Source organism: Anolis sagrei, chromosome 4, assembly GCF_037176765.1.
Source record: "Anolis sagrei isolate rAnoSag1 chromosome 4, rAnoSag1.mat, whole genome shotgun sequence".
NCBI lineage: Eukaryota > Metazoa > Chordata > Lepidosauria > Squamata > Dactyloidae > Anolis > Anolis sagrei.
In genome coordinates, this window is record NC_090024.1 from 246,731,332 (window position 1) to 246,755,567 (window position 24,236).

The following is a 24,236-nucleotide window of genomic DNA, read 5'->3' on the forward strand; positions in this document are numbered from 1 at the left end:
AGGTCGGAGTGTTGCAATGCGCTCGATGTGGGGCTGACCTGTCCTTACTGGAGCAAACTATAGGGAGCATACAACGCCCCTATTGAAACAGCTTCATTGGCGGCCTATAAGTGGCCGAGCCAAATTTGGGGTGAGGTCATGACCTATAAAGCCCTAAATGGCCTCACCTATCTTTGCGATCGCATTTCCTTCTGTGAAGCGCAAACTTTAAGATCTTCCGGGGAGGCCCTCCTTTTGCTCCCACCACTGTCACAGGCATGGTTGGTGGGGATGAGAGAGAGCGCCTTCTTGGTGGTGGCCCCCCGCCTCTGGAATGCCCTTCCTAGCAAAAATTGTTTTAATGTTTATTGTTATTGCTTTAATTTTTTGTTTTGCTTTATGAGTTTTATTGTTGTATTTGTTATGCTGTGTTTTATTGGGGGCCTTGGCCTTTTGTAAGCCGCACCGAGTCTTTCGGGGTATATGTTGTGGTTCAGCAGCAACAGCATGATGGGAATGAGAGTGATGGGAATGTGAGTGCAGATGAGGGTGCTGATGTGGGCTCTCAGCAGCCTGTAGCTAGAGACAAGCCGCTGTTCTCACAAGAACGGAATGTAGCTGATAAGGCAATTGGTGGGGATCAAGGTCAAGCTGCCCGGGTGGTGAGACGGAGTTTACGAATTGCGGCCAAGTGTTGAGCTCATCCGTTGGTGGGAAAACTGCTTGTTAGCTGCCTGTTTGATGTTCGATGTTTTGATGTTTTACGTATAAGTAAACTGCCTTGGAGCTGGTTCTGTGTCAGTTCCAACGTTGCGAAATGGCTTGCGCTCTGGGCTTGGGGAAAGCCTGCTTCATGTTACCTCATGCTATTTCCTGGACTTTACTCTGCTTCTATGCTTCAAGTCTCCTGCTTTGATAAAAAGGGATTGTATTGGATTTTTACCCTGTACTACTGATCTTCTCACTGCTGATGAACTGCTTTGTTTGAAAACCTCACAATAAACTTTCTACCTCACAATTTTGGCTGGTTTGTCAGAGATAGCAAGGTGAATCTTAGCCTGAGATACAACAGTATAAATAAAGATAATAATAATAATAATAATAATAATAATAATAATAAGACAGGCCCCATCCCTCCCCTCCTTTCGTAAGAGCTTGAAGACCTGGTGATTCCAACAAGCCTTTGAGAATGACCAGTTCTATGTCAAAGTTTAATGAAGTTTTGTAATATGTTTCAAATGTAATTCATGTATTGCCAATATGGATGGATGCCACATAGAGTGTAATGCTGTTCTGAATTGTTTACCTTTCAGGCTGTGATTGAGTAGTCATGAGATAAGCTCTCTGCTGAGTTGTGTGAGAAATTTAGGGAGTTAACCGTTTGCAGCAGAAGAGCCAAGCAGCTGTAAGAACGGTTTTGACTGTAGTTTCCTGTGTGTTTTTTGTCATGCTTGGACACTCGCTGTAGATGAACGTGCTTTTGCTCCATGCTTAGTAAACTTGAATTTGCTTGTAACGTGATGTCTCCAGAGTCCATGATTTTCAGAGCCTGGCAGAGCTTCTGTGGAAGGCTATTCAGCCTGACATTCTAGCCCAGCCCCAAACATTGTGGAATATGGCCTTCTACTTCCTACCTATTACCCAAGTCATTCATAGAGTCATAGAATCAAAGAGTTGGAAGAGACCTCATGGGCCATCCAGTCCAACCCCCTGTCAAGAAGCAGGAATATTGCATTCAAATCACCCCTGACAGATGGCCATCCAGCCTCTGCTTAAAAGCTTCCAAAGAAGGAGCCTCCACCACACTCCGGGGCAGAGAGTTCCACTGCTGAACGGCTCTCACAGTCAGGAAGTTCTTCCTCATGTTCAGATGGAACATTCGCTCGAATAGGCCCTGGAAATGAACAGCCATTACTTACTTACTTAGGCAATCCCTTGTTGTCCGTTTAGGATTGTCTTCCAAGAGCGGTGTCCTGGCGGTGGGTCCGTAGGTGACTGTGGAGCCCTATTCTTGACCCACATGTTCTCCCGCAGTGAAGGCATCCATTTCCAAGTGGAAGGCGGTCCCAGTTAGGATTGGCTTGAAGCGCCTTCCTCTTGGCATGTTTCTCTCTTTTGCCCTCCTTTCACCCTCCATTCTACAGCACTGCTGGTCACAGCTGACCTCCAAGTGGCATGCTCAAGGGCTTCCCAGTTCTCGGTGTCTGTGCCAGAGTTTTTAAGGTTGGCTTTGAGGCCATCTTTCAATCTCTTTTCCTGTCCACCAACATTCTGTTTTCCATTCTTGAGTTCGGAGTAGAGCAACTGCTTTGGGAGATGGTGGTCAGGCATCTGGACAACTTGGCTGGTTCAGTGGAGTTCATAGCAGAGGATCATCGCTTCAGTGCTGGTGGTCTTTGCTTCTTCCAGCACGCTGACATTTGTCCGCTTCTCTTCCCAAGAGATTTGCAGAATTTTCCGGAGGCAACGCTGATGGAATCATTCTAAGAGTTGCATGTGATGTCTGTAGACAGTCCACGTTTCGCAGACGTATAGCAGGGTTGGGAGGACAATAGCTTTATAAACAAGCACCTTGGTCTCCCTACTACGGATGTCCCTGTCCTCAAACACTCTCTGCTTCGTTTGGAAAAAAGCTGCACTCGCAGAGCTCATGTAGTGTTGTATTTTGGTGTCAAAGTTGACTTTTGTGGAAAGGTGGCTTCCAAGGGAGCGGAAATAGTCAACATTTTCTAATGTTACACCATTAAGCTATATTTCTGGCATTGGAGAGGGATTGGCCAGTGACTCCTGGAAGAGCACTTTGGTTTTCTTGATATTTAGTGAGAGGCCGAGCTTCTCGTCTGCTTCTGCAAAGAGTAGCTTGTAGGTCTTCTGAATGCGCACAGATGATGTTGTCATCAGCATATTGGAGTTCTATAGTTGCCTGCTATAGCACTGCACTTAATTTCCCAGGCCCCCTAGAAATTTTGAGCTTGCCTTGGCCCAGCCTTTTAAATTGCCTTATACATCCTAGGAAAGAACTCCAAGAAAGAAGATTCAACCTGGACATGAGGAAGAACTTCCTGACTGTGAGAGCTGTTCAGCAGTGGAACTCTCTGCCCCAGAGGAAGTGTGGTGGAGGCTCCTTCTTTGGAAGCTTTGAAACAGAGGCTGGATGGCCATCTGTCAGGGGTGATTTGACAGGCAGGATTACTTTTAATATATATGTGTTACTGTGACAATTTTATGCTTCTGTTGTTCTGTTAATTTTATGTTTATGTTGTTTACTTTGTATGTATTGATGATGTTCCTTGGAATCCACTCTGAGTCCCCTCGAGGAGATAGAGCGGTATATAAATAAAGTTTTGTTGTTGTTGGAGTGGCAGTTTTAGGCATAAATCATTAAGCCTTGGGGTTCCTCCTACCAGGGAAACAGTTTCTTAACAGTTGTTATAAAAACAACAGTGATTATCGCATCCTGCACTCAGGGCCAGCCCAGGTAATTTTCAAGTGTAGACAAACAGTATTTTGGCGCCCCACCCCAAAAAACTGAAAAATAAAAGGTCGAGATTCCACCTAAGGAAGAGCAGTTAGACAGCAGAATATGCTGCTGCCTTGGAAGGGCACCTCTAGAGCAGGCCTGGGCCAACTTAAGCCCTCCAAGTGTTTTGGACTTCAACTCCCAGCACTCCTTACAGCCTCAGGCCCCTTCCTTTTCCCCCTCAGCCGCTTAAGGAATTCTGGGAGTTGAAGTCCAAAACACCCGAAGGAGGACCCAACTTGACCCAAGCCTGCCTTAACGGGTCCATGGAGAAGGCAGAAGAGAGAATCAGAGGCTCTCTAGAGCTGGAAGACTGAAAAGATAGGGGGTCCTTGCAAGGCCCAAAAGTCCCTCCTCCCTCTTTCCTCTCTGAAGAGAGAATCCTTGCAAGGAAGGCCCGGACCTGTTGGTGGGTGTGCTGGGTTCCAGGGCACTGAATGGGAGATGGAGCGAGTAGGAGGGTGAGGCGGGCACGCTGTCCTGCTGACCCTGGCCGTGGCCAGTTCCTTGCTGTCCTTCCTCCGGAGGTGCCACAGTTGGCCTGGCTGCTGGCGCTGAGGCAATGCTCCCGCCACGGCTCCGGAGCCGGGGAAGGCAGCGGGTCCGCCTTGGACTCCTCAGAGTTGCTCCAGTGCCAGAAGAGCCTCCCCAGGTGGTGCAAGCGTGCTTTCTGGTTACATCCCGTATAGACTACTGCAACGCTCTCTACGTGGGGTTGCCTCTGAAGATGGCTCGGAAGCTTCAATTGGTCCAACGATCGGCAGCCAGGTTGTTAACAGGAGCGGCACTCAGGGAGCACACCACTCCTCTGTTGCGCCAGCTCCACTGGCTGCCAATTTGCTGCCGGGCACAATTCAAAGTGTTGGCGTTGGCCTTTAAAGCCCTAAACGGTTCCGGCCCAGCCTATCTGTCCGAACGCATCTCCTCCTATGAACCAGTTAGGACGTTAAGATCGTCTGGGGAGGCCCTGCTCTCGGTCCCGCCAGATTCACAAGCACGCCTGGCGGGGACGAGAGACAGGGCCTTCTCAGTGGTGGCCCCTTGGCTGTGGAACGCCCTTCCTACAGACATTAGATCAGCCCCCTCCTTATTGACATTCAGGAAGAGAGTGAAGACCTGGCTCTTCGAACAGGCTTTCAGCTAAGCAGTGCAATTGATTGATTACTGGATTAATAGACAACGAGATCGGATGCTGATTCTATTGATGAGACGTGATGGATTGTTGCTTTCCTGTATTGTTGTATTGATGTCCTGATGTTAACTAATTGATATTACTGTTTTAAATGTCTAATGATTTTGTACTGTATTGTTGATACTGGTTGTTAACCGCTCTGAGTCGCCGTTGGCTGAGAAGAGCGGTATACAAGTGAAGCAAATAAAATAAATAAATAAATTCTCCATGGTGAGACCCTCAGAGAGAGGGACGAAGAAGGCGATGCTACTGCTCAGAGGGCAGCTTCATCCCTTGCGTGCGTGAGGCAGCGGTTACAGAGGGAGGGGGGAGGGAGAACAGCCAGGTGGTCTGTGGCACATGCAAAGGCCCATCCCTCCCTCCGCCCTGCCCCCGGGCATATTGAGTATCCATGCCAAGTTTGGTCCAGATCCACCATTGCATGAGTCCACAGTGCTCTCTGGATATAGGTGAACTACAACTGCCAAACTCGTCAATGTCCATCAAACCCTTCCATATGCCCAAATGCCTCAAGAGCACCCCTTGGGGATTTGCACTATACGCAGATGCATAATTTGCCTATTTCATCAGCCGCCCCTGCCTGCACTCTCCCTTGTTCCTTCTCACCATGAAGGCTTCATTTTAGCACCCCAGAAACCCAACACCTTTGTTGACTTCTGTGTGTGCCCTTGAGACCTTTCATACCTGCATTTCTTGGTATTCACATCAACATCACCCATGGAGGGAAACGTTTTGGAGTGCAGTGCCACTATTCCTCCTCTTATTCCTTCTCCTCACTAGGATAGAATGACGCTACCATTTTAGCGGCCCAGAAACAAAACACTTTTGTTGTCTTCCCTTTGTTGTGTGCCCTTGAGACTCTTCGCATCTGCATTTCTTGGTATTCACATTTTCAACATCAGGGGTTCTCAACCTTCCTAATGCCGTGACCCCTTAATAGAGTCCCTCATGTTGTGGTGACCCCCAACCATAATACTGTTTTCGTTGCTACTTCATAACAGTCCTTTTACTACTGTTATAAATCATAATGTAAATATCTGATATGCAGGATGCATTTTCATTCACTGGGCCAAACTGGGCACAAATACCCAAGACGCCCAAATGTGAATGCAAGTGGGGTTGGGGAGGATTGATTTTGTAATTTGGGAGTTGTAGTTGCTGGGATTTATAGTTCACTTGTAATCAAAGAGCATTCTGAACTCCACCAGCGATGGATTTGAACCAAACTTGGCTCCCATGACCAATGGAAAACACTGGAAGGGTTTGATGGACATTGACCTTGAGTTTGGGAGTTGTAGTTCGCCTATATCCAGAGAGCACTGTGGACTCATGCAATGGTGGATCTGGACCAAACTTGGCATGGAGACTCAATATGTCCAAATGTGAAGACTGGTGGAGTCTGGGGAAAATAGATCTTGACATTTGGGAGTTGTAGTTGCTGGGATTTATAGTTCATTACAATCAGAGAACATTCTGAACTCCACCAACAATAGAATTGGCTCAAACTTCCCACATGGAATCCCCATGACCATCAGAAAATACTGTGTTTTCTTATGGTCTTTGGCGACCCCTCTCACACCCTCTCGTGATCCCCTCAGGGGTCCCGACCCCCAGGTTGAGAAACACTGTTCAACATGATCCATGAGGGGGAAAGGGAGAGAATCAAAAGTTTTTGGCTTTCATCCCTGATCTTTTATTTCTTCTTTCTCTACCAGGGAAAGGAGCATTCTACGGAGCCACATTTCTCATGATGCTAAACAATCCAACATTGAGAGGATGTTGAAGAATTTGGAATTCAAAGTTGAAGTGAGGAAACCAGTCATATAAAAGGAAGAAATGCTCTGAAGGTTCTGAACTCTTCACCTCACTCACAGTTGAGAAAGAGGAAAAAGACTCAAGTGTCTATGTTGTATCTTAAAGTAAATATCACTACAAAAATGGAGAAGAAAGCATATCAATGTTCTGAGTGTGGAAAGAGCTTTAGTCAGAAGAGACCTCTGCAGTTACATGAAAGAGTTCACACTGGTGAGAAACCCTACACATGTCTGGAATGTGGGAAGAGCTTCACAAAGAGTGGAAATTTGCATTCACATCAGAGAACACACACTGGGGAGAAACCCTATACCTGCCGGGAATGTGGGAAGAGCTTCACTCACAGTGCGACTCTACATACACACCGAAGAGTTCACACTGGGGAGAAACCCTATCAATGCCTGGATTGTGGAAAGAGCTTCACTTACCTTGGAGATCTACATAAACATCGGAGAACTCACACTGGGGAGAAGCCCTATGAATGCCAGGAGTGTGGAAAGAGCTTTGCGCACAGTGGACATCTCCATTCACACCAAAGAATTCACACTGGGGAGAAGCCCTTTAAATGTCTGGAGTGTGGAAAGAGCTTTGTTGAGAATGGAAACCTACGTTCACATCAGAGAACTCACACTGGGGAGAAGCCCTATGAGTGCCAGGAGTGTGGAAAGAGCTTTGCGCACAGTGGACATCTCAATTTACACCAAAGGACTCACACTGGGGAGAAACCTTATCAATGCCAGGAGTGTGGGAAGAGCTTTGCACACAGTGGGCATCTCCATTTACATCAAAGGACTCACACTGGGGAGAAACCCTACGCATGTCTGGAATGTGGAAAGAGCTTCACGCATAGTATAAGTCTACATAGACATCAAAGAACTCACACTGGGGAGAAACCCTATCATTGCCTGGAGTGTGGAAAGAGCTTTGCATGGAGTACACAACTACATTTACACCATAGAACCCACACTGGGGAGAAAATCTATAAATGCCTGGAATGTGGAAAGAGTTTCTCGCATAGTGGAAGTCTACGCAAACATCATAGAATCCACACTGGGGAGAAACCCTATAAATGCTCGGAGTGTGGCAAGAGTTTCTCACAGTGCGAAGGTCTACGCAAACATCATAGAATCCACACTGGAGAGAAACCCTATAAATGCCCCGAGTGTGGAAAGAGTTTCTCGCAGAATGGAGGTCTACTCAAACATCATAGAACTCACAAAGGGAAGGCACTCTATACTGGTGACCCCCAAGTTATGAACAAGATAGGTTCTGTAAGTTTGTTCTTAGGTTGAACTTGTTTGTAAGTTGGAACAGGTATGTTTTTAAAGTGTGACTCCATCCAAATGTATATATATTTTAAAGGTTTGGACAATCTGACTTGATTTATAAACAATTGTAATCCACAAATTAACATGCAGATGAACTGTACATGTTACCAAAACATAAAATAAGTTTAAAGTATAAACTTTATTACTTGATTTAATTATTAATAAAAGGAAGATGTAACTGCATGAAAACTGCACAGCCAATGAAATATCAAATGTCATGGATTTAATAATTAATATAGGTGAAGACGGCTGTACACGTGTACAACTATACACTTTTAAAGATTGCAATAAACAGTAAATTTCCAGGTTCTTGTGGGTTTTTTCGGGCTATGGAGCCATGTTCTAGAGGCATTTCTCCTGACGTTTCGCCTGCATCTATGGCAAGCATCCTCAGAGGTTGAGAAGGTCTGTTGGAAGTAGGAAAAATGGGTTTATATATCTGTGGAATGGCTGGGGTGGGGCAAGGAGCTCTTCCCTGCTGCAGTTAGGTGTAAATGTTTAGCTGATCACCTTCATTAGCATTTGAAGGCCTGCCTGAGTCTGGGAAAATCTGTTGCTGGGAGGTGTTAATCTGTGCCTGGTTTTTTCCTCTCTGTTGTTTAGCTGTTATAATTTTAGAGTTTTTTAATACTGGTAGCCAGATTTTGTTCATTTTCATGGTCTCTTCCTTTCTGTTGAAATTGTCCACATGCTTGTGGATTTCAATGGCTTCTCTGTGTAGTCTGACATGGTGGTTGTTGGTGTGGTCCAGCATTTCTGTGTTCTCAAATAATATGCTGTGTCCAGGCTGGTTCATCAGGTGCTCTGCTATGTCTGACTTCTCTGGTTGAAGTAGTCTGCAGTGCCTTTCATGTTCCTTGATGCGTGTCTGGGCAATGCTGCGTTTGGTGGTCCCTATGTAAATGAACAAAATCTGCCTACCAGTATTAAAAAACTCTAAAATTATAACAGCTAAACAACAGAGAGAAAAAACCAGGCACAGATTAACACCTCCCAGCAACAGATTTTCCCAGGCTCAGGCAGGCCTTCAAATGCTAATGAAGGTGATCAGCTAAACATTCACACCTAACTGCAGCAGAGAAGAGTCCTTTGTCCCACCCCAGCCATTCCACAGATATATAAACCCATTTTTCCTACTTCCAACAGACCTTCTCAACCTCTGAGGATGCTTGCCATAGATGCAGGCGAAACGTCAGGAGAAATGCCTCTAGAACATGGCTCCATAGCCCGAAAAAACCCACAAGAACCTAGTGATTCCAGCCATGAAAGCCTTCGACAGTAAATTTCCATTTTGAGTAACTTCTGCGCATGCTTGTAAAACGGATCTAGTCAGCAAATCATTGTTAGCTAAACTTTCTGCGCATGTCTGTAACAATACTGTAATTGCAAGTGAAACCCAGCCGGGTGTTGTGACAGTTCCTTTATTCAGCATGAGCTGACACTGTCACCTTATTTTGCAAATAGTAAAAAAGGGCTGAAAATCAAAATCTGCTCTCCGTCTCTTCCTTTTGGCTATTTTATTTATCGTGTCATCAGCAACCTTTGTATTACAATTCTAACAGAGCAAAACAAACACACAGATTAAAAAGAAAAGGGGGGGGAAGGGAAAAAAACACACAGATTTTGCAAATTTGGTATTTGGTTAAATGTCCTTTGACCAGTATCTGGCCACTTGGAGTGCCTCTGGGGTTGCCGCAAGAAGGTCCTCCCTGGTGCATGTGGCAGGGCTCAGGGTGCATTGCAGCAGGTGGTCAGTGGTTTGCTCTTCTCCACACTCGCATGCCGAGGATTCCACCCAGTAGCCCCATTTCTCAAGGTTGGCTCTGCATCTCGTGGTGCCAGAGCGCAGTCTGTTCAGTGCCTTCCAAGTCGCCCAGTCCTCTTGTGTGCCCAGGGGAGAGTCTCTCATCTGGTATCACCCATGAATTGAGGTGCTGGGCTTGGGCCTGCCACTTTTGGACTCTCGCTTGCTGGGGTGTTCCAGCGAGTGTCTCTGTAGATCTAAGAAAACTATGTCTTGATTTAAGTCGTTGACGTGCTGGCTGATACCCAAACAGGGGATGAGCTGGAGATGTCTCTGCCTTGGTCCTTTCACTATTGGCTGCTACTTCCAATAGTGAAAGGACCAAGGCAGAGACATCTCCTTTTGGCTGCACTCCAATGAATGCAACAACAGATTCCCCAACTACTGAAACAGCTGGAGAGGCTTTGGAGATAAGATTGAAAAATGAAGATAAACAAATGATACAGCAATGGGAGGTTCAACATAGTCCAATTTATCCTTCATGTAGCATGATGTGAAAATAACATTCAAAGGGGGAGGAATGAAAAGCTCAAGGCCTAAAATTTGCAATCCACCCCAGTATCCTTGCCAAGAAAACTAAATGGACCAGTACAACCAAAATTTCCCAGCTTTTCTATTAAAAAAGAACATATTGAATGCAATATTCCTGCTTCTTGGCAGAATGGGGTTGGACTGGATGGCCCATGAGGTCTCTTCCAACTGTAGGATTCTATGATTCTATATCCAAGAGATCCTGGAAAATGAATCTACCAAAGATAAGAAGATTCGTGACAAAAAGAGTAGACTTTGTATTGTGAAGAAGGCAGCAGAGACAGGATAGGAAGCACGAGTTCGGGCTTTGTGTTTTCCATTTCTCAACTTTTCAGTCTCCTTTGTTTCATAACACTGGAGTTGGAAGAGACCTGGTGGGCCATCCAGTCCAACCCCTTTCAGCGGTTTCAGCAATCACAAAAAAACAAATAAATAAATAAATAAATTTAAAAGCTAGGAACTGGGAACCACTGGAACGGAGAGGCTTAAAATGATTCTTTAAAAGATATCCGCTCCCACCATATCTATATATATAAATTTGTTAGGGGCATCCAACGAGGAAACAAAACTCAAAAACCCCCCAACGAAACTTAACCAAAATTCCCATGCCCATAACACAACCCACAAGGTACAAACATATCTACTCCAAATGAAAAACAACACAACAACACACTCACAAAACGACAAAACAACTGAGCATGCGCATTGGCGCCCAGCCGCAAGTTCCCTGGCGCGCGCACATGCCCTTCCGGCCAACGTTCCCTCTGCGGAAACCATGCCCACTCCAAGCCCCGCCGCGCCGCTTCCCGCACACACACACACCCCTGCCGCACATACACACACAACCCCACACTCCATCACTCCCCCCACCACCGCACACACGCAACCCCACTCCCCCCGCCGCCGCACACACACACGCAACCCCACACTCCATCACTTCCCCCGCTGCCGCACGCACACACGCAACCCCACTCCCCCCGCTGCCGCACACACACACGCAACCCCACGCCCCATCACTCCCCCCGCCGCCCCACGCACACACACACACGCAACCCCACTCCCCCCGCCGCCGCACACACACACACAACCCCACGCTCCATCACTCCCCCCCGCCGCCGCACACACACACGCAACCCCACGCTCCATCACTCCCCCACCCCAATCTTACCTCCTTTTACTTCACGCCACCTCCAAACCCCACCCCGCCCCTTCCCGCCCTGTCAAAATCTAGGAAAGACAGGAAGGAAGGAAAGAAGGAAGAAAGAGAAAGGGAGGTAAAGAAAAAGGGGGAAGGAAGGAAAGTTAGAGAAAGAAGGAAGAAGAAAAGGAAAGAAAAGGAAAGATGGAAGGAAAGAAAAGAGAGCAGAAAAGAAAGAAAAATGGGGAAGGAAGGAAAGAGATAGAGAAAGAAGAGGAGAAGGAAAGATGGGAGGGAAGGAAGGAAGGAAGGAGGGAAAGAAGGAGAGAAAGAGGGAAGATTGGCCACAGCAACACGTGGCGGGTAAAGGTTGTTATTTCTATTATTATTATTATTATTATTATTATTATTATTATTATTATTATGCTATTGTTCCTATGAGACCCTGGAGGAATGGGAGAGGTGTCAGGTCCCAGAGGCAATGCATTGCATTATTGTTATTGTTATGATGGTGGTAAAATAAAAGGAAATAAAAAGTGAAAGAAGGAAGCAAACAGGGAGGGAAGAAAGGCAAAGGAAGAAAGGGGGAGGGAATGAAGGAAAGAGAGAAGGATGAAATCAAATAGTGAAAGAAAGAAATAGGTAGAGAAGGAAGAAAGGAGAGAAAGGGGGAGGAAAAGGGGGAAGGAATAGGTAGGTACCTCTCTTTCATAATAGTCCAGATATCTACCTCAACTTTGATAAGTTTTACTATAGGCCACAGCAACGCGTGGCAGGGCACAGCTAGTTACTAATAAACAGGCTGAGGTTATTCAGTAACACACCTTGCGTTACTATAGGTTTCTTACAGGCTGTTAAAAGAGGACTGGAATAACACTTTGTCCACAAAGGTATTCACTCTGAGGCTGATGTAAGTTGATAAAAATAACAAGAACTTTTATTTGAACAGACTGGAATATTTCAGGTACAAATGCTTGATGGTTTCATTAAAAATCTGGCATACAAAGCTTGTGGTTACGTTTGAGAAGAGACCTTAAAAACTTCTGGGTTTCACGTCTTCTTTTTTTTAAAGGGTTTTACTATGCAAATAAGTCTGATACAAAAGAAGATATATAAAAGACATATATAAACAAAACTAATGCTTGCTAGAACCACAGAAATGTCACAACGTGATAGAACCATTGTTCTATCACCCTGCAAAAAATAGTGGCTCCACTCCTCAAATTAGAGGTTGAATTTTTGATTGTACACATGATTATACACATGAACACCAAAGCAAAGAAGTGATAGGCAAATGAAGACAGAAAAGGTTCATTTGAACAACTGAGTGGCGGTTGAAGCTATCTCTTATACAGGTGCTTGCTAGCTTGCTCCTCCATCTGCACGGCAAGGGTTAGTTGCTCCAAAGTGTCTTTCAAAGTTGAGAAACTTTTGAATCCTTCACTGATAAAGCACTGAGCTTCATGCACAAATGCCTCCAGGTCATATTCTGGCTGTTCCGCAATATCCAGGAGATCATTACAGGCATTCAGGTGAGAGCTTCCCGGACACTGGACAGATGAGGCGACGGCTCAAGGAGGTGATTGGACTCTTCTTCACTGATCTTAAGCTCTTCATTCTCAGTTTCCATACAGTTCTGTGCCTCACCAGCTGTTCCACTATGAGGGAGTTCCTTTACTCTATCAGCATAACGCAGAGTATTTAAGGTATATTCACAGGAATTCATGCCTGGAGAGATCATTGCAATCATACAAGTTCTGGGTTTCACCTCTTAAAAGTTCGCCAGGCCCACTCTCCTAGGCCTAAGCTAGCTTACCAAGACCTAAAGCTAGTCAGTAGTGGAAGGGTGCCTCGTTATACGAGGGGTCTTTTTTAAGTAAGATCCGTTTTGTTGTAGACACTAGTAGTTCGCGCGCATACCGCAACGAACACGTGCGTCGTGTACCGGCATGCCACGGGAACAACTGTGCTCAGTTTCCTCTCTGTAGCTCACCTGTATGGTTCTGTTCTGTGCTTTAAAAATGTTTAAGACTATCAACTCACCCTCCGCATGTGAGGTTCGCTCAGTGATACGGTTTTTGTCAGCAAGGAACCTGCCTACTGCAGAAATTCATCGACAGATTTGTGAAGTGTACGGTGATAGTTATGAGTGAAAGCAAAGTGCGTAAGTGGGTACGACAATTCAAAGATTTTTATTATTGTTATTGTGAAGTGCCTGTTCTCATGAATCCTCGCTTCGACTGAAGCCACCAAATCGTCTATAATCAAAGAAGGGCGACCGGAGCGGTCCTCATCATGAACATTGTCACGGCCATCTTTGAATTGTCGTACCCACTTACGCACTTTGCTTTCACTCATAACAGTATCACCGTACATTTCACAAATCTGTCGATGGATTTCTGCAGCAAGCAGGTTCCTTGCTGACAAAAACCATATCACTAAGCGAACCTCACATGCGGAGGGTGAGTTGATAGTCTTAAACATTTTTAAAGCACAGAACAGAACCGTACAGGTGAGCTACAGAGCGGAAACTGAGCACAGTTGTTCCCAAGGCATGCCAGTACACGACGCACACGCTCGTTGCGGTATGCGCGCGAACTACTAGTGTCTACAACAAAACGGACCTTACTTAAAAAATACCCCTCGTAATTTGGTTGAGCAGCGGTGCTGATTGTTATAATTTGGTGAAGCAGCATTGGGATTAATTTTGATATCTTTCCCTGTTTCCTCTCAGCCTTCTCTTCTTCTAAACATGCCCAGCTCTATAAACCACTCCTCATAGGGCATGTTCTCCAGACCTTTGATCATTTTAGTCACCCTCCTCTGGACACATTCCAGTTTAGAGTCAACATCTCCCTTCAAACTCCACTTTCATTACTGTTAATCACAGCTGGCAAGTACTAACATCAAGGATTCTTGAACAGCCACACTCTCTTTGGGACTGCACTGTGCCAGAGGCATGAGGAGACCCAACTAAAGCTTGGGGCTGCATTGCCACCATCGCCACATGTTGACCCCAAAAGGCCAGACCTGAAGGAGTAGCCCTGCCAGCCAGCACATCTCCTCAGAAGTCCAAGCAGATCGCATTCATCTAAGCACTTATGCTGTCAAAAGGGAAGACAGTTAATGCCTACACGGACTCATGCTAAGCCTTGGGAATCCTGCACTCTGGTTGAACCATCTGGAAAGAAAGAAAGAAAGAGGGTCACTAACTACCCAGAGAAGACCCGTGAAGTTCAGGCAAGAAATCCTCCGATCAGTAGAAGTAGTTGGAAATTGTCAGCTGCTGGCTGTCTCTTGCTGGTGTCCTGATGCCATGATCAACCACTTAAATGTTGTGCAGAAGCGGATTTTAGCCAAGTTCCATGCAAAAGACACACAGGCAAGAGGAAAAAAGGAACAGAAAAAACTTTTATCAGTAGAGGCGAAACATAAACTTGCTGTGTTTGCATACAAAATCAAACTGCAACAAACTTACATGTCATATGTTCCATAGTTGATGGTGGTGGTAGACCTGGCAGTTGGTGATGGAAGAGTTAATGTAAGTCTTGGTTCTAAAGGGCTGGTTAGTTTGTAAGTAACAGTTTACAGGTAAAAGCAATTAAGGGTGGAGGTGTGCAGGAGATGGGTTGCAGCTGGGTGTTACTGGATTTAAGGAGCTAACCGTGAGACTGATATTTGGGAGGAAAGTATCTGTTGTATTTTGGTGGTGGTGGATGCTGCTGGTTTGTTAAAACTGGGAGTTTGATTCATCTCTACCTAAACGAGGTAGAGCCCTGGCAACGTGACATTACATAGTCCTTGTAAGTAACACAGAATAAGGCTTCATCATAGCAAAGAACATCGCTGTTAGAGCATAGCAGTATTACAGCATATTGCATCTCCTTCAGAGCAGCACATTGCTTCTCCAAACTGTATTCTAAAATCCATACAGTTACACCCCACCTGGTGTGGCCCAAACATGCTGGTTGACCTACATTACCAGCTGTACATAATAATTAACATCATAAGGTTTTTCTTTAACACACACACTTGATCCTGCTATGACTTACTGTAACACTAAAGACTCTGTTCCTTGGGCCTCTGATGAATGTAGATGCTGAGTCTGAGCAAAGCTCTTTCCACAATCCAGGCATGTACAGGTCGTCCTCAAGTTACAACCATCCAATTTACAAATGACTCATAGTTAAGAACAAGGTTGGGACAACAGGAAGTGAGAGAAACCTTCTCCTAGAAGACAAATGAAAAGGTTATCAAAAGGAAACCACTGTTGCAATCCAGAGCAGGTAACGAGGCTCTAAGATATCTATCCACCACACTTGACTGTGAAAAAACAATCCTTTTTTATTGAAGAAAAATGGTTACAAAATAAAGGAAAAATGCAAAGTCAAAAGCCATAGCAAAATCAGCAAACAGGAATTTCCATGAACAAGATCAAAACCCAAAGCCACACTGTAAAATACTGGAACATGTTAGCAATCCAATAACCGTACTTGGTGTCCTAGAAATCTTTCAAGACGATGGCCAGGGAAACCGGGAGAACTGCCAAGGTCTTCATCAATCTAAAACGATGCCTGAACTGAGAAAGTCAGCCCGGCGGAAGGCACTTAAAGTTGAGGAATTGGTTTCGTGAAACGCCTCCCTGCTTTGAAGCCATTGTTTGTATTTCTTTTAATCTGGAAGACCTTCACAAGCTGAGTGATTTACTCCTGTCTTGCCAGATCTGGCCCCTTCTATTCTCATGAAGGTTCCCAGGTGCAGAAGGGAGTGAAAGGTCATTGCTTCCCTCTGAAACATTCTCATGAACACTGGTACTTTCATTTTCCAAATCCACAGAAGTTTCTTCCTCACTAATTTCAGGAGCATTGTCACTAATTTCAGGATCATTGACATCAAGAAGTACATTTTCATTAGCATCAGGAAGTACATTTTCATTAGCATCAGGAGGTACAAACAGAGAATCAGGTTCAAACTCAGGCTGGACCCCAACAACCGCTCCGAGTCGCCTCTGGGCTGAGAGGGGCAGTATATAAATATAGTAAATAAATAAATAAATAAATAAATAAGGAAAAGAAGTCTGCACTGAAGTTTAATCCCCAATCCTTGTTTCCACAACAAGCCATGTTTTTCCAAATTCAATTATCACAGGGACATAAAGTGAGGTGAAATATTCTGAAGGGGGACACAGATAGCAAAACAAAAACCAAAAGAGTGTTAATCCTTCTGTATGCTATGCATAATGTATGTATGTATCTACGTACATACATAACATTTGGATGGAGTTACACTAAAAATTCAACTTGAAAACAAACCGACAGAACCTATCTTGTTAGTAACTTGGAGACTTAGGGTTTCTCCCCAATGTGAGTTCTTTGGTGTGAATGTAGAGATCCAATATGCACAAAATTTGGTCCACACTCCTGGTATTTATAGGGTTTCTCCCCAGTGGGAGTTCTTTGATGTGAACGTGGATCTCCAATGCCAGCGAAGCTGTTTCCAAATTCAAGACATGTATAGGGTTTCTCCCCAGTGTGAACCCTTTGATGTTTCTGTAAAGTTCCACTCTGAGCGAAACTTCTTCCACACTCTGAACATTCATAGGGTTTCTCCCCAGTGTGGGTTCTGTGATGACTACGTAGACTTCCATGGACAGCAAAGCTCTTTCCACATTCTAGGCATTGAAAGGGTTTCTCCCCAGTGTGAACTCTTAGATGCGTATGTAGATTTGTACTGTGAGTAAAGCTCTTTCCACATTCCGGGCATGTATAGGGTTTCTCCCCAGTGTGAATTCTCTGATGTGAACGTAGATCTCCACTATGAGTGAAACTCCTCCCACACTCCAGGCACTTATAGGGTTTCTCCCCAGTGTGAGTTCTGTAATGCTTATGGAGACTTTCACTGTGAGCGAAGCTCTTTCCACACTCCTGGCAGTTAAAGGGTTTCTCCCCAGTGTGAGTCCTTTGATGCAAATGTAGCTTTCCAATATTTGCAAAATTCTTTCCACACCCCTGGCATGTATAGGGTTTCACCCCAGTGTGAGTTCTTTCATGCTTACGTAGATCTCCGCTTCCAGTGAAGCTGTTCCCACATTCCAGACATGTATAGGGTTTCTCCCCAGTGTGAATCCTTCGGTGTGTCTGTAAAGTTCCATTCTGAGAGAATATTTTTCCACACTCTGGACATTCATAGGGTTTCTCCCCAGTGTGAATCCTTTGATGCGCCTGTAAATTTCCACTCTGAGTGAATCTCTTTCCACACTCCGGGCATTCATAGGGTTTCTCCCCAGTGTGGGTTCTTTCATGTGAACGTAGACTTTCACTGTGAGCGAAGCTCTTTCCACATTCCAGGCATGTATAGGGCTTCTCCCCAGTATGAGTTCTTTGATGTGAACGTAGTTTTTCATTCAGAGCAAAGCTTTTTCCGCACTCCTGGCATTCATAGGGTTTCTCCCCAGTGTGAGTTCTTTGATGTTTACGTAGATGTCCACGCTGTGTGAAGCTCTTCCCACATTCCAGACATGTGTAGGGTTTCTCACCAGTGTGAGTTCTTTCATGTAACTGCAGAAGTTTCTGCTGCCTAAAGATATTTCCAAATTCAATACATTGATATGTTTTTTTCTCCATGTTGGCACTTTAAAATGCAAGATAGACACTTTGCTTTTCTGAAGTGTGAGTGACCTGAAGAGTTCAGCCAGTTCGGCACCTTCGGAGCATTTCTTCTTCCTATATGACTGGTTTGTTTACTGAATTCCAGATTCTTCAATATCCACTAGATGTTGAATGGTTTCTCATCATGACAAATGTGGATCGGTAGAATGTTCCTTTCCCTGGTGAAGAAAGAAGAAATAAAAGATAAGGGATGGAAGCCAGAAACCTTCAATTCTCCCCCTTTTCCCTTCATGGGTCATGTTGAAAATGGGAATAGCAAGAAATGCAGATGGGAAGGATCTCAAGGAGCTCCTGAGGCTGCTATAGAAGAGACCGAAACATCTCCAGGAAGCTCTCCTGCCCCTGGCTTTGGGGCTTCTCATGAGGAAGACTGCAACCCCATTTCCATTTCCAACTCCAGGAGGGTGCAGCTATAAAAACTGAGGCAGGACTAGAGGAGTCTGCTACTGAGGCTGTATAGAAGAGGCCGGAACATCTCCAGCAAGCTCTTCTGATTGGGTTCTGTTCATTGTATCTTTGCTATAGCACTTTGGACCACCTTACCTCATGATAACAACCTATAAGTCCATACTTTATCAGAAATTTAGGTTGTGTCAAGGGAGGAGGGAGGGGATGGGGTAACTGCTTGCTAGGAAGGGTTAGGGAGGGAGGGCTTTACTTACTATATCATTCTAACCTAGGAGTCTGTATAACAACTATGGGAAAACTATGAAGTTTGGAAATCATGACGAGGCGCTTGTAGGCTTTTAATCTGTATTACTGTTTTAATCTATATAAACAAAAATTTAATGTCAGGAAAAATGCCTCTAGAACATGGCCATATAGCCCGGAAAAACCCACAAGAACCTAGTGATTCTAGCCATGAAAGCCTTCGACAATACAATTTAATGTTCGTTTGTGGGATTGACAGAACTCAAAAACCACTGGACGAATTGACACCAAATTTGGACACAAGACACCTAACAACCCAATGTATGTCCTTCACTCAAAAACATTGATTTTGTCATTTGGGAGTTGTACTTGCTGGGATTTATAGTTCACCTACAATCAAAGAGCATTCTGAACCCCACCAAAGACAGAATTGGGCCAAACTTCCTACAATCAAAGAGCATTCTGAACTCCACCAACAATGGAATTGAACCAAACTTGGCACACAGGACTCCCAGGACTAACAGAAAATACTGGAAGGGTTTTGGTGGGCATTGGGAGTTGGGGAGGTCACCTCCATCCAGAGAGTTTGGGAGTTGTAGGTCACCTCCATCCAGAGAGCACTTTGGACTCAAACAATGATGGATCTGGACCAGACTTGGCATGAATATTCCATATGCTCAAATATGAACACAGATGGAGTTTGGGGGAAAAAGACCTTGACATTTGGGAGTTGTAGTTACTGGGATTTATAGTTCACCTACAATCACAGAGCATTCTGAACCCCACCAACGACAGAATTCGGGCAAACTTCCTACACAGAACCCCCATGACCAACAGAAAATACTTAATGCCATCCAGTCCAACTCCCTTCACGAGGGCAAGAAAACGTAATCAAAGCCCTCCTGACAAAGAGCCATCCAGCCATAGAGATAGATAGATATGATTCACACACAGAGAGATATAATATCATAGATTTGAAAGGGACCCCAAGAAGGACAATTATATGTTGCATGTTTCAGAGTAGGTAAACCAGACACTCTCCACATCAACACTGACATAGAAACAACAAGGAATACTAGGTTCTTGTAGGTTTTTTCGGGCTATAGGGCCATGTTCTAGAGGCATTTCTCCTGACGTTTTGCCTGCATCTATGGCAAGCATCCTCAGAGGTAGTAGACTTCCTCACTACCTCTGAGGATGCTTGCCATAGATGCAGGCGAAACGTCAGGAGAGAATGCCTCTAGAACATGGCCATATAGCCCGAAAAAACCTACAAGAACCTAGTGATTCCAGCCATGAAAGCCTTCGACAAAACAAGGAATACTGTTTACCCACAAGCATAAAGGAATTACATATCTTAGAAACCATTACTTTATTTTCCAGATCACCAGACTGGGCCACAGCAACGCATGGCAGGTGACGGCTAGTGATTCTATAAACGTGTGAGAGGGTTTGGGGCACTCAAGAGTCAACAGTTAACTGATACAGATGATCTGGTTGTCTTGCATAGGGCAATGTCAAATGCACCCCCTCGATGGATTGTCACCTTGTTGTGATGAGGGGACCTTAGGCACCTGGAGGGCCTAAGTTTGCCCAGGCCTGATTTCCCTGACCTTCCAGTGTTTCCCAAATTCTGGTCTTCCAGGTATTTTTTGAACTTCAGCTCCCAGAATTCTTGGCTATTGGCAATGTTGGTCAGGGCTTCTGAGAGCTGCAGTCCAACACAGCTGGAAGCCCAAACTTTGGGAAACACTAATGTAACCAAACTCTAGTTGTTTTATAATTTTATATGGTATCTTTATTGTTATGTGCACGATGCAGCATTGAATTTTTGCTGTAGTTTGTAAGCCGCCCTGAGTCCCCTTTGGGGTGAGAATATAGTAAATAAATAAGGGCACACACAGAAGACAACAAAGGTGTGGGGTTTCTGGGCTGCTAAAATGGCAGTGTGAAGCTTTCTTAGTGATGGGGAGGAACAAAGGAGAGGGCAGGTTGTGATAACGCCCAAGTGAGGAGTGTTTCCTTGGTAGAGGGAATGATTTGTGTCTAAAACCCCTACTCGGACATCTGAGAAGGCTCCAGAATCGAAGCCTCAGTGTGGGCAAGTGGGTCTGATCAAGACTGCTTCCCTGGAGACTAGGACGCAATGGAACAATGGCTTCAAACTACAAGAGAGGAGATTCCATCTGAACACGAGGAAGAACTTCCTGACTGTGAGAGCCGTTCAGCAGTGGAACTCTCTGCCCCGGAGTGTGGTGGAGGCTCCTTCTTTGGAGGCTTTTCAACAAAGGTTGGATGGCCATCTGTCAGGAGTGATTTGAATGCAATATTCCTGCTTCTTGGCAGAATGGGGTTGGACTGGATGATGGCCCAGGAGGTCTCTTCCAACTCTTTGATTCTATGATTCTATGACTCCATCAAGCGAGATAACACTGAACAAGCAGCTTTCTGCAAGATAACTTTTTAAAATATTTATACAAGTAACAGGATTTATCTTTTGGAGGAACATTATATTTCTTCTCCTAGCAAATTTTTGATTACAGAGACGAAAAAGCAAATCATTTTGGAAACAACTGTTAAAACAAACTTGAACTGACTTGTGTTTTGAAACCTTTATCTCTGTCCAGAGAGAAAATGCCATTATTTTCTGTGAGAGCCGTTCAGCAGTGGAACTCTCTGCCCCGGAGTGTGGTGGAGGTTCCTTCTTTTGAAACTTTTAAACCGAGGCAGGATGGCCATCTGTTGTGGGTGATTTGAATGCAATATTCCTGCTTCTTGGCAGAATGGGGTTGGACTGGATGGCCCATGAGATCTCTTCCAACTCTTGGATTCTATGATTCTAGAACTAGAATCATATTGTAAAGCTTAGCTGCTTCAAAATATTGCCACCATAGACTCTTGATTGTTGCAGGAAACAGCTTTTAAAACTTCACCCACAGAGGCACACGTGAGGCAGATGTTGTGAATAACAAAACAATGGTGCTTATTTAAGAGAACAGGAACAACTCGTGTATAAAGCCTAGCTGTTTCAAAATATTGACCTAAAAAGTGTGTGGTTACTTTAAGAAATTCAGACTTAGTTACACAGGAACACTTCTCTCTCTCTCTCTCTCTCTCTCTCTCTCTCTCTCTCTCTCCACAGAATTTACTGACAGGATTTCCTCCCTGAGAGTAATTTCTAGACTCCTCCACAGAGAGTCCTACCCTGGATCTATCTCTACACGCCTCCGCCAGCTAGAAATCTAGACTCTCACACAGAACTCCCATGTGGGCCATAGCAACGTGTGGCAGGGGACTGCTAGTAGCAAATAAAATATTAAAATGACATTATAACAATAGTCAGCCAAGTACGAAAACCTTCTGGCCACCACCAAACTTAAAATCACTGATAAGCCCTTGGCTTACTTGAAGTATCTTAGACAAGAGTGTGTTGGAAATAGCACTCAGGCTTGTGTTCTGAGGTAAAACTAAAAGATTGTTCTTTAAATTATACGCTGCCACCATAGACTCTTGATTGTTGCAGGAAACGGCTTTTAAAACTTCACCCACAGAGGCACACGTGAGGCAGATGTTGTGAATCACAAAACAATGATGCTTATTGAAGAGAACTGGAACAATTCAGGTTTAAAGCCTAGCTGTTTCAAAATATTGACCTAAAAAGACCTTCTCTCTCTCTCTCCACAGAATTTACTGACAGGATTTCCTCTCTGAGAGTAATTTCTAGACTCCTCCACAGAGAGTCCTACCCTGGATCTATCTCTACACGCCTCCACCAGCTATTCCCCTAATAGCTGGAGAAATCTTTTCACTAACTATCTCTGCTAGTGCCTCTAGGCCTCTCTCACTAACCCTTCACCACTCCTAACTCCTTCTTCTTTGACAACCCCAATCAAACTCCCTTGACACCCAGGTTCAATCTGCCTGACAGGGTTTCAAAATGTCCCCTTAAAGTCATTTTATTTCTTTTGCCAAGTAAGGCTCCGCCCACTCTCTCTCTCAGCCAATTACAGCCTTCCCTCATTTCCCTCCAAAGTTGCTGTTTCTAAACACGCCCCCTTCAGGACATGAGTAACTAACATGGATTCTTCTGGCACCCTTTCTAAAATGGCTGCCGAACTTCTTGGGCCTACTTTTTCCTAGGCTTTTCCTAGCCTAACAGGTAGGGAATTCACTACACTATTCTAAATGAATTCAAGTCTTCAGGACCAGATGGACTACATCCAAGAATACTGATATTATTTATTTATTTATTTGTGTTGCATCCCAGTTCAAGAAACGAGACCATAAGATTAAATCCACCACACTTGACTGTAGGAAAAGCAATCCTTGATTATTGATGAAAAATTGGTTACAAAAGAAAGGTAAATGCAAAGTCAAAAAGCCACAGAAAAACACAGCAGTCAGTAGAATCTCTGAACTTGAGCAAAATTCCAAAAGCCACAATACAAGAACTAGGAATCTGTTAGCCTCTCGCTAACCATGAACTTGAAAACTAGAAGCCTCTGGGATTACCGGCCATGAAACACAGGAATTCTGCCAAGGCACAGCCACAGCCCCAAACGTTGCTTGATCTAAAGAGGCACCCAGCAGGAGGCCTCTTAAACCAAAGAAGCTATTCTTTGAAACGCCCCTTGACTTTGAAGCCTGGGCCTGTTTCTCCTGTAACCGATATGACCTTCGTAGAAACTGGGAAACATTTCTGTCACTAACTATCTGTTCTCTTCGGTCCTCATTAAAAACTCCAGGTGGAGAGATATCACGGCTTACTTCCAAAACATTTTCCTCCAGCTGTTGAGTTTCATTTTCATCGCCGCTGACCTCAGCATCAACAACAGATTCCACACTGTCAGGGAGAGCTTGCTCAGTTGGAAAAACTATCAGAGAATCCGGTTCACACAGATCAGGATCAGGCTGAACCCCAACAGTTTGTTTATTTATTTACTATGCTTGGAGCCTGGAGGCGACTCGAGGTGGTTTACATTTGGCAATCAATGCCCCACAAGATAAAATACAGTCATAAACAATTACATTACATCTATCTATCTATCTATCTATCTATCATCTATCTATCTATCTATCTATCTATCTATCTATCTATCTATAAATGCTCTGTGCATAATGAGTACTTTAAAAACAAAAGAACCAATGAACGAAACCACACCAAATTTGGCAACAAAACGTCTCACTACACAAGGAGTGACCATCTCTCAAAAAATTATGATTTTGTGATTTGGGAGTTGTAGTTGCTGGGATGTATAGTTCACCTACAATCAAAGAGCATTATGAACTCCACTAAGGATGGAATTGAACCAAACGTGGCACACAGAACTCCCAAGACCAACAGAAAATATTGGAAGGTTTGGTGGGCATTGACCTTGAGTGTGGGAGTTGTAGTTCACCTACATCCAGAGAGCACTGTGGACTCAAACAATGATGGATCTGGACCAAACTTGGCACATGCACTCAATATGCCCAAATATGAACACAGATGGAGTTTGGGGAAAATAGACCTTGACATTTGGGAGTTGTAGTCACTGGGATTCACAGTTCACCTACAATCCAAGAACATTTTGAACCCCACGAATGACAGAAATGGGGCAAACTTCCCACAGA

At 44.5% G+C, this 24,236-nt stretch overlaps 2 protein-coding genes across 4 annotated transcripts in view; one reads left to right on the forward strand and one right to left on the reverse strand.

Moving 5' to 3' along the window:
- The window catches only part of LOC137097028 (zinc finger protein 135-like), a 32,695-nt gene extending 24,509 nt beyond the window's left edge, over positions 1 to 8,186 (forward strand). For all 3 annotated transcript variants that reach the window (XM_067468304.1, XM_067468303.1, XM_067468302.1), the window contains exon 2: positions 6,407 to 8,186. In XM_067468304.1, the coding sequence (XP_067324405.1) occupies positions 6,596 to 7,795 (1,200 nt within the window). In that variant the 5' untranslated portion in view covers positions 6,407 to 6,595 and the 3' untranslated portion in view covers positions 7,796 to 8,186. The remainder of the gene's footprint in view (positions 1 to 6,406) is intronic.
- A 5,579-nt stretch (positions 8,187 to 13,765) lies between these two features.
- On the reverse strand, positions 13,766 to 18,456 carry LOC132772924 (zinc finger protein 135-like). The gene has a single exon (XM_060771769.2). It carries the CDS (start codon positions 17,925 to 17,927, stop codon positions 16,650 to 16,652), a length of 1,278 nt encoding a protein of 425 aa, XP_060627752.2. The 5' UTR covers positions 17,928 to 18,456; the 3' UTR covers positions 13,766 to 16,649.
- Positions 18,457 to 24,236: the final 5,780 nt, after the last annotated feature.

Bases quoted from the DNA above. Each gene is read 5' to 3' on its own strand.
- LOC132772924 (XM_060771769.2), bottom strand. From the start codon at position 17,927: ATGGAGAAAAAAACATATCAATGTATTGAATTTGGAAATATCTTTAGG.